The sequence below is a fragment of the Aulonocara sp. 'chitande type north' Nkhata Bay genome, linkage group LG4 (genome assembly GCF_057382095.1).
Source record: "Aulonocara sp. 'chitande type north' Nkhata Bay isolate Kocher_YH1m ecotype deep benthic linkage group LG4, A_spYH_male_GT1.1, whole genome shotgun sequence".
Taxonomy (NCBI): Eukaryota; Metazoa; Chordata; class Actinopteri; order Cichliformes; family Cichlidae; genus Aulonocara; species Aulonocara sp. 'chitande type north' Nkhata Bay.
The window spans coordinates 1,896,693-1,907,525 of record NC_141347.1 but is presented as its reverse complement, the minus strand read 5'-3'; the positions used below and the strand labels follow the sequence as shown (position 1 = coordinate 1,907,525).

The 10,833-nt window shown below is 38.7% G+C and overlaps 1 protein-coding gene across 1 annotated transcript; it reads left to right on the top strand.

The window, feature by feature from the left end:
* The first annotated feature begins 1,621 nt into the window (after positions 1-1,621).
* pyya (peptide YYa) lies at positions 1,622-10,108 on the top strand. The gene is made up of 4 exons (XM_086290500.1): positions 1,622-1,751; positions 4,002-4,189; positions 9,520-9,600; positions 9,703-10,108. The coding sequence occupies exons 2-4, from the start codon at positions 4,002-4,004 to the stop codon at positions 9,725-9,727; spliced, it is 294 nt and encodes a 97-aa protein (XP_086146626.1). The 5' UTR covers positions 1,622-1,751; the 3' UTR covers positions 9,728-10,108.
* The last annotated feature ends 725 nt before the right edge of the window (positions 10,109-10,833 follow it).

Below are 10,833 nucleotides of genomic sequence, written 5' to 3'. Positions count from 1 at the left end.
GCTTTTGTGAATGTATGTGTGTAAATATAAAGCGTGTTCCATAATTTTACCTCTGTTGGTTCAACACTCAAATTGTCTGAGAAAAAAATAATTATTTTTCTTTCTTTAAATAGACCGTTTCACTGAATTAGCCACAGGTAACAAAACAAACTGAAGGCTCATGCATTGTGTTTGACATTACAGTTTTTCTGTTAAATGTTTTTGTGCTTTGTTGTTAGAAATATAGAAACCCTGCCTCTAAGCCTGAATGTTTGTTATCACTTGTTGGATATTAAGAGATTTAATACACATAAGAATATTTAAGCACATTTCACAACACGTGACTGTGAACTTCAGCTGTTTTACACAGAAATAAAATGCCTCTAGCGTTCTACTAAAACCTGCTACAGAGAATTTCTTTCTAATCGAAATCTTCAAACTCCACTTGTGAAGGCCTAACCTCACTACTGGCTGTGCAGCTTATTCCATGTTTGAATATTTCTTTTTGTTTTTGCCTCTCCGTGGTTATTGCAACGGTCTCAAATAAATGAATTCAAATGTTAAAAAAGTACAGAAGTGATGGATTAACCAGTGAGGAGACAATGACCAACTGTTTAATGAACTACATGCAAACATGTCAGATGTAAAGATGAAGCAGGTCTTCAACCAGGAAAAGAAAACAAAGCAGCAACTCAGGCCTGCAGCAAAACACGGATTTCATCAATAAAACGGGAAAAATTCACAGGGGAGTGAAGGCGATGGGGGAGAGGGCTGCGGGTATGCATGACACGTAAAGCCATATCGTTCAGGTGCTCATACGTCACAGCTTTGGACTACTGGGAACCTGCGTCATCACGCTTCTTTATTGACGCTGGCACAACTACTTTACGGTGAAATGACTTTTTGTCCGTCTGTCTGTCCGTCAGCCTCACAGTTGCTCACGTGGCTCCGCCTGGTGGCAGAAATCGCAACAGTTTGAGTCACAGAGTGAAAGCATTCCGAGCAGACTGACGTGCAACGAAACACAATAAACGTTTTTAGCTAAACTTCAGACACAGTGGTGTGCACGTGGTTAATCTCCACAGATCAGCCAAAACACAAAGATTTCAGTTTGACTGGGAATATGTATTCCATAACCCAGAGTTGATTCACTGCTGCCCCGAATACACGGAAACCTCAGCCAGCAAGAACGAATCACTTTGTTTGGACAACTACTGGTTTCCATTTGGACAACTACTGGTTTCCATTTGGACATGTTGGATCATATTTGACTGATTTCTCGTGAGATACATATCGAATGTAACAGGTTGCTTTACTGGATAGTTGAGCCAGGACTTCTGGTGGCCAGATAAGCCCAGTCTGGGTTATGCAGAGCTTTGAGTAAACAGATGGAAACTCACTAAACATTCTTTTTTTTTTCTTTTTGCACTGATGCAGCTTTTGAGTGTCATGGCCCAAAATGTCATCAGAAACACAAGACTGACTGCGTGACCGACTCCTTAGTAATGTCTCATCATCATCATCATCACGCTATCTGACTCATTCGGCCTCTACTCCCACCCGTCTCCCTCACACACTCACGCGGTGTAACCCCTCCCTTCTCCGCTGCTGCTAAACTGTATAAATAACCTCTGTCGGAGTTTGGAAGCAAGGTACAGCGACCTGCAGAGTGAAAACAAGACACCGAGGAGGAGAGAGAGTAAACCCTCTGCTGCTGCGAGAGACCACCTGTGGCTGCCACGTCTACCTGTAACCTCCAAAGTCTTCTCAAAGTAAGTCTCCACACTTCTCACACAACCCGTGCTTTAACTTTCTTTGACTCCAATAGGGATTTGTTGATTTGTTTATATACCGGTAAATAAATAAATCAAAATAATCGCAACTTTGCTGAGCAAAACGTACTTAAAATAAAAGGTTTCTTCTGCTCGCTTGCCTTTAAGCGTTAATTGGTGTCCAGTAGCTTGGCTGAGGTGACATCTGGAGCGCGTTCAGTACCACGGACAGCTCAGCCTAGTTTTACCACACAACACATGCCATCGATTTGCCTCAGGATCCACATCTGTTTCGTCTAAAAAGTATTTTTTTTAAAAGCAGAACTTCAATATAACCGATTACAGCAGAAATGTGCGCAAAGGTCACTGTTGCTGAACTTGATCAGATCTGCTCTAAATTCTGAAGATCAGCTTTATAAGACCTGCTGAAGGAAGGAAAAGGACTTAGAACAAAATCTAGTGGCCTCAGTTGCTATTTTTTTTTAAATAATATTTTATATTTTTCAAATGAATAAATACATAAAAGGAGGATATACGTTTTTCTTATTTATTTATTGAAGCAACTCCGACTTTAATCTATAATTCACCCCATGCAATTATTTAGAAAAGGACTGGAAAATACAGCAAATAAGCAAATAAATAAATAGCCGGGCTGCAGGGTGCGAGTGGGGGTAGAGAGCAGAGGTTTCTGGCACACTTTCATCTGCTCCCACACATGCACGGAGAATAGGAAACGTGCTGGAGAGGTTCACACTCCAGCAACATAGTACTCATGGTAGATGAAGGCCACATTCACATAATACAGTTATTCTACCAAGAGTCTTGGTGGAGATTTACTGCTGCAAATGGAAAATGCGAAAAAAGTCGCAAAACGCAAATAAATAAATAAATAAATAAACAAACAAATAAATGAAATGCTACAATAATATTTTATTTTAAGGATTTCACAAAATATTGCGGTTCTTTTTTGTTTTTAAGTTGTTGGTTAGACAAGATTTACATACAGAGTTTTAAAAGACAATTAGATTGTAGACTGCTAGTTCTGGCCTGATTAAATAGTGTGGGTGTGCGATCCGCTGCTAAATGTGGCACAGCATATAGACCAAAACACCCAGAAGGTAAATCCTGAAGCAGCTGGTGCAGCTTGTCAGATGTGAGCGTCTGTTAGTTTCATGGTTTTCTGTAAGTCTGAATGGAAAAAAAAAAGAAATTCAATTTAGATCTCTTTTTTAAAATTCAATTAATTGTGAAACAAATTAAACAGTGAAATGGCCAAACTAATGCAAGTGATAATTAAGCTCCTTACTGCCATTTTCAACAGCCTCTGGACATTTCCACCACAGACTCCACAGTCAGACAGAGGACAGAGGGATTTTTTTTTATGCTTTATGTTAGTTGTGCAAATTTACGAGTTTGCAGTTTTTAAATCTGTGCAGACCTGGTATGGAGCAAACCAGTGACTTCTGGGGAAAATGAACATGCAGTTACTTTATCTGACTGTTAATCCAGACATACACAGATTTATAGTTTGTTGTTGTAAAAAAAATACTTGTTTAGTTATCAACAAGAAGTTACAGCAAGATTTCTCTCTTTGTTGAAAGGCTTTAATCCAGGATTCTAATTAATAATTGTAACAGCAGGAGCAGATTTGGTAATGGTATGATGTGATAATGAAATAATCGTCATAAAGCTGATACACTTCAGTGGAAATCCAGTTCCTCACACAGCATGCTAGTTATTATTATTATTAATGCAAATTAAACCTTTCTGTAAACTCCATTAAACCCACAGCCTCCGTGAAGATGCGTGAAATCAGTTTCCTCCTCTAGAGACAAATCCATTTTCTTCATCTTCTTTCAAAAGACAACAACTTTCAGGGAAGAGCTGACAAAAAATCAATCACAGCCCAAAGCCCTAAAAAACATTAAAGGTATATATTGACTTGTTTAACCGCTTTACACACCTCCGTTTACTCATCAGCCTGAGCAGATATTACAGATGAAAACAGATGACATTTGCACCCCTCAGGAGAGGTATGGTACGGGTCGAAGGTTTTGTCATTAGACAGGAAAGGGCAATAGCCTTTATTAGACTCAAAGCATCTTTTTTAATGTATTTATTTATTTGTAAGATTTCATTTAGGATTTATTTATTATTTCCTCCTTTTTTGTTATTTTTCATTATGAATCAATGGGAAATTAGACTTCAACAGTGGTTAGATTTCCATAGCATTTATGTGCCTTGTTACAGATGGTTGTGATACTGAAACCTTGGACAGTGCTGGTGGCCTTAGTGCTGTGTGTGCTGGTCTGTCTGGGAACACTGGCTGATGCCTACCCCCCCAAACCCGAGAACCCAGGAGAGGATGCTCCTCCTGAAGAGCTGGCCAAATACTACACTGCCCTGAGACACTACATCAATCTGATCACCAGGCAGAGGTATGACCACACATACATACACGAGTGTGTGCCCAACAGGCACCGCTGTTCAGGACAGCCTTGAAATGAATGTGGTGCTCAAATGACATTTAGATTTGGTACCATGAGAAAATGACTGAACTTGAAGGAAAATGGTGATTTCCAAACAAATAAAGAAACCATTTTCATCTCCTGCATTAAATTTCAATAAGGATATCAAGGTAAATTTAACAAGGTAAAAAACAAGAAAAAAAGATACAGCACAATCTGCTTCATCACCAATGAAATGATGTGTGCCATATTTGAAAATGTGGAACGAAAAAACAAAAAAGCTTGAATTAATTTTTTTGTTCAGTTTTCTTCCACCAAAAAATCCTGCAAGGCAGGGCACCAATATGAATATTTAATGGTCCCACACTAATAACCTTTCCCAAGTCTTTAAGTATTGTTTTTACTGTTGTGGATGATCCACATGAAGCTGGGCATGAAGAAAGTATGTGAGTTAAATCACTCATAAACAGCCCTTGAAAAATCCCCTCAAAATTAATGACCCTGAGCCAACTGTAGGTGTTAAGCTAAATGTGTTAGTGGGGAACTTGAGCCTTTTCTTGCTTCTTTCCTGCCGATCTTACTTTAGTCCAGACTTCATTTTATCTTCCTTGAGTCATTAAAGCAAGCTGGTTCATACATAAGCCTGGAGCTCTGTCAATGTGTGATGTACACCCTCTTCCTCCCCAACACTTCACACAATGAGATTATAGATTAGATTACTGTCCACTCTCCGAAACCTCCAGGCCTCGAAATGAGCGGGACCAGAGCAATAAAATCGGCGCAGACCGACCCAAGAAAGAAGCCCAAATTCAGTTAGCAGGGCCCAAGCTAAAGCCTGCTGCTCTCAGGTATAAAGATCACCAGTATGGAATTGTCAGAGGGTGTTTCATCATTGGAAACAGTCACACTCGGGAGCTATCTGTTCTCATTCATGAAAGTCAAATAGGCCATTGGTATTTAAATACATCCAGTGCTATAGAAAGTTTTTGCATTTCACTAGAGAGGTGCACATTATGGTTTTCACAGTGGGTGTGAGTGTTTGTTAGGTTTAGACACACTAGATACAACTGATAGATCTATGAGGTGTAACCACAAATGAACAAAAGAAAACAAAAGTAAAATTTGCATAGTTATTATATCATATGTGCTATATTGTGACAATGTTAATATTTAAATATTGCATTTATCAGTTACCATCACATGTAGCCACGCTTTTCAGTGTAAGTAACATTTCTTACTACTCCAAATTATATGGAAAATTATACACAAATACATCAAAAATACCAAAACTAACAAAGACACGTTCATCCCCAACTGGCTCAAACATTTCACAGAAAGCTGTTTTAACACATGAAGGACTGTGAAGATGTTAAAGAGGATGGATTTTAATTCTGGTGACTTTTGTCTTTTTTTTCTTTTTTACAAATATCCATACAACTAATCAATTAAAAATTAATTCAAAAGAACACTCAATCCTTAGATTGAGCTTTAGATTTAAATTAAGGTCCCACAATTGTAGGAATTGCAGGCGTGAGCCTGTGAACCTGCTTGATCATTTCAGTGCAGCACTAACAGAAAATGTTGAAAGTATAATATTATTACATTTCCTTAAGTAAGAAATCCGAGCATTTCTTTCACCACTGGGGAGAAGAAGACACAAAAGGACACATTAAGGCTAAAGAAAAAAATATTGGTAGATTGGTAGGAAGATTGAGGTATCAACCAGCGGTGAAAACATTTTATATCCTGATATGTTGCCAGCTGTGTGACAGCTGAAACAGTACATGTGCGCTTCTTGATTGCTTACCTGCAGGGAAGCACACACTGAGGAAGTAACGGAGCATAAGATTGGGTGCTGAGGTCATAGGGGAGGTGGAACAGATGTTTGATGGGAAAACAGAAGAACTGCAGGCCGCTCTGCGGGACCTGAGATGATTGTTTCGCACACATAAACACACACACACACACACACACACACACATTACCAAGTAAATTTTCAGTTAAACGGCTCTGTGATTTTACATTTGCAAGCTCTTTTGGAACCCTGGTTTCCCATCAAGGGAATGATAAAAACCCAGCCAGACTTGGAAATGACAGCCTCGTACACACATTAAAACAAACACACACTCTTGAATTTGAATCTGACTGTGACATTAAAGCATTAGCAGCAAACAAAAGGGAACAGCTTGGAAAGGTAGAGGTAAGAGAAGACAGGTGACAGACTGACAGACAAGTGTGATGCACCAGAACCAAAAGTCCAAAAGTCATGTGTTTGTTGTGAGAGGAATAAATGTGGTCACTGGTTTGAATCAGGATGCTGCACACTGCTGATGATTTCGAAAGGAAGGACACAATCACAGACAGAAACCTGCCAACAATAAGAAAAAAACCAAAAAAAAAACCTGATTAACACAAAGTGTCCAAAGTGACGGCATGACAAGCACATCTCAAAAAAACAAATATAGTACCAACAAAAGCAAACAACATACAAACAACCTAACAAAGTCTTAGGGAACAGACACTTAACACACACCAGGGAACAGGATAACAAACCCCAGGCAAACTGAATCAAACACTAACAAGGGTGAGGAAAAAAAGGAAATAACTTTCAAAATAAAACAGGAAATTGTAAGGTTGATCAAGAATGAACTCTAAACTCTAAGCGGTGCAGAAAATCACAAAGAGAACTTTCAAAAGCGCAGTGGAAGAGAAAATTTAGAGACAGACAATTGAAACTGTGTTGTCATAAAGACAGTGTCGTGGAGATGTGCAAAAGTCTTGACTTCTCATTTTTAAAAAGTATTTTTCTACACAAATGGAAAATAGGTGCAGCGTTTTATTAAAATGTGTACATACATACATGAGAATGCATTGTATAAAGCTACATTTTAACAAGCTTGAAAGTCAAAATTTGGTATGGCCAACTTTATTCTATAACACAGATTGCTGTAGACATTCACAGTTTTACCTCTCGTGAGCTCTTCTGTGCATACTCATACAGAACTTTCAAATTTGGTTTATCACTCTAGAAGACCTACTGGCACTGGTTGATAATTTGGGCTACCTTTGTCCCCATTTCCCTTCCTTAAGCATGGTTTCCTGACAGCCACCGTTTCATTGAGACCATTTCTAATGCTTCAGCAAACAGTAGATGGATCATGCATCTCACAGGTCTTCATTGGATGTTTTTCTATTTCTTAAGATCATGAAAGCACACTTTCATGTTTAGCTGTCTGTATATTTTTTGGCCTGTCACTGCTTTGTTATTTTCTTCACTTATCCAGTTTCCAAAGACTTTTAAGCACGTGGGGCACATTATATCCAGTTTTCCGTTAATAACTCTTTCTTTCGGAATCACTTTTTTTGGAGCAGCTATTGGTGAAACAATGTTATCTTTGGCATTATTCATAGATCCAACTAAAGAAATGGAAACATATATGTTTATGCAACAGAATGCTAGTAACAAAGTACCTAAAGATACTATTCAAACTGTTTTGATAAAACTAATCCAACCCTTGAATTGTGTGACTTGAATCATCCTTGAATCATTGATGGGTCAGTGTTGGTTGTCTTCACAAGACATGAAAGAAAGAAACAAAAAACTCCTCTGTAAACATTCACTTACACATAAATGAATGAAAAGCAGTCAATGTCCAAAGGAAAACTTCAGAAATATTTCAGAAAGCCTGGAGAACTCTTATTCATGACCACATATATAGAAATGTGGGGTGACTTAAGACCTTTGGACCACCTACAATATTAAATATACCATATAACAGTTACAGGAGCGGCATGGTCATGAAAACTCATGCTATGAAGTTCCCAGTGCTCATATTCTGCTGATGTTTACGTCAGATGATTGTTGGTACTTTAGTGTACTTTTACACATTATGCGCCTCAGGATTTGACAGCTCCAATCTAACTTATGGGTGCTGTGATTTCTAAATGCATACACTTTGCAATGATACCACTTACAGTTGACTGTGGAATAGCTAGGAGGGAAGAAATTTCATGAACTGACAATGGTGACATCCTATCACAGTAACAGCAGAATGACTTATTAGTTGTTTGTAAAGGCAAACTGCATGGCTACAGGCTTGATTTTATAAACCAGTGGCAAGGGGACTAAAACCACAGTGCGGCACAATGTATTAGTGTATATACAGATATACAGTGTATATCTCAACAAAAGACGTGCGTGTTTCATCGGTAGCCAAATGAGGTTAAACTTATTATGGTTTCTAAGTCATGAGTAAATGGACTGATTCTTATATAGCACTTTTCTACTCTCCCAGAGTACTCAAAGGACTATATACAACAACCTCATTCACACCCACTCATACAAGCACTTCTAAACTCAAGAGCAAACTAACCGACATTCACACACATTCACACTCCGATGAACGCATCAGAGGGCAACTTGGGGTTAGTATCTTGCCCGAGGATAATTGGCATGCAGACTGGGGAAGCCAAGGATCAAACCACCAACCTTCCAGTCAGTAATTGATCTGCTCAACCACCTGAGCCACAGCCAACTCAGTGATTTTCAGCCTGTACGAACAGCTGTATATTTTTTCCTGTGGCTCTAGAGATTAAATTTTATCTTGTGTCAGATAAATAATCCCTACAATAATATAGAGGATGTGTGCAGTCATGAAAGATGTATGCTGTAGAATCATTCCACCTGAATGCAATCATGTGCCACAAAAGGCAGGAGAAAAGACTAAGCACCTTATCTGCAGATCTCATTTCATATCAAGCTTTGAGGGGCGTGTGTTTTCATATTTGTAACTAAATTCTTGAAAATCTGTTAAAAAACGTGGATTATTATGGATTATATAGAGACCTCTGTAGCAACCACCAATGTGGCATTCATGGTTGTATCATGGGTAATTTAGGATCCAGTCTTATAGAAGGATTAAAGGTCAGTGTATAAGGGATCCTTGCTGCTTCTATTTTGACTCTATACCAATGAGCTGCACTTTGTGTGACTGATTTACAATAAAAGCAAATCTGTTTTTGTAAAGGAGAGTGAAACAGCAGCATTAGGAAGTGTTTGGATCAGCAGTCGTTTTGAGAACAGAAAATGCACTGTGGTGGTCTGAGTCGAGGGGGAGAATGGTGAACCTTTCCACTAACAATGATTATTAAACAACAGAAACATTTACAGAGGCAAACTGTCATGAATATCTATTTTTCCAAAATAATGCCAACATTAAAGCATAAAGACTGAGCTTTAACTTCATGAAAATGATCACAATTGCAATTTACAATAAAAAAAGTGTCTTCTTCACTCTCAGGTATGGAAAGCGTTCAGCTCAGGAGGACGTGGTCGCAGAGCTGCTGTTTGGTGGCGATAACAACAGAGACCAGAGATCAAGGTAAAGATCCTCAAATGTAAAAACTGAAGATGTCACATGAACTTAAAGAATTTACACTCTTCTCTCATTGGCACATTATTTCCTCTCTCTGTCTTTCAACAGATATGATGACTCTTACATGTGGTGATTCTCCTCCCTCCTCATCGGACATTCCCTCCGGGTACATCCCAGAATGCACCTGGAGGGGCCGACATGTGCCTCTTCTTCCCTGTACTCTAAACCCAACAAAAGAGCATCTCTGACGGATCACAACCTCCCTCTGTTTCTCCTGTTGTTGTTTCACATCTCTGTCACTCCAACAAAACTGTACATAATTTATTATTAAAATAAAATATATATGTATATGAAATCACAGAAGGTGGAACTGTGTCTGTGTGTGTGCGTGTGAGCTTTGGTGTCCTTCGACTGTCCATCAGACTGGAGGAGATTCTTGTTTTGCTGTTTGTATTGTGAAAAGTAACATCATAATATGTGAATCAAATGTTTTCTGTGAGAATAAAAGTTCCCAAGGACTCATGATCTTTTCTTTTGTGGCCTTTTATGTTCATTTATAACTCCGTATTTTAATTCTACCCGCTACTATAGCTTTGCCTGATTCAGAGTTCAACAGACTTCTTATTGATCTTACAGTGGGACTTGCCTCTCAACTGATCCTTTGTCTCCAATAAGGTATTTTAACGTCCTCCCCAAAAACATTTCTAAACTTAACTAAGAGACTGACAAAAAACAATGGCTTTGTCCAAAACATCAATGTATTGTGTTGAAGAGATATATTTAAAAGATAGTAGTAATCAGTATAGTGTCCATTCTGCACAGGCTCCAGTTAATGGCAAGGGAAATGCTGCTGAACGCTTAGATATGGAGGAATAGGTGCTCTGCTGAATGAAACAGCAAAGAAGCACCAGCGCCAACTTTGGGAAATAAACCACGTTTAGATTTATACAATAGGAGCAATTGAGGATGTGCACTGAAGTCCGACTCGTAGACAGCTCTTGGAGAGTAAAGGATGATTCTGGTGGTAAACTGACATTGTTTCTTCTACATCGGTAAGAACAAAGCTTTTAATCTAAAGGTTTTAGGAGCTGCTAACAGTGCAGAAAAGCCCAAACACCGTTTAACTCCAGAAACTCCAGAACAGTAAGATGACCACATTAGCCACGGCATCACCCAGATCTCAGGACAGATATTGTATTATTTGTTTTTTAAAGGAGTTGGCAACTACACTAACACTTT

Excerpts from the sequence above, each read along its gene's own strand:
- pyya (XM_086290500.1), top strand. The coding sequence starts at position 4,002 with ATGGTTGTGATACTGAAACCTTGGACAGTGCTGGTGGCCTTAGTGCTG. Across the intron at positions 4,190-9,519 it reads AATCTGATCACCAGGCAGAG|GTATGGAAAGCGTTCAGCTC; the intron begins GTATGACCACAC and ends CTTCACTCTCAG. Across the intron at positions 9,601-9,702 it reads AACAGAGACCAGAGATCAAG|ATATGATGACTCTTACATGT; the intron begins GTAAAGATCCTC and ends GTCTTTCAACAG.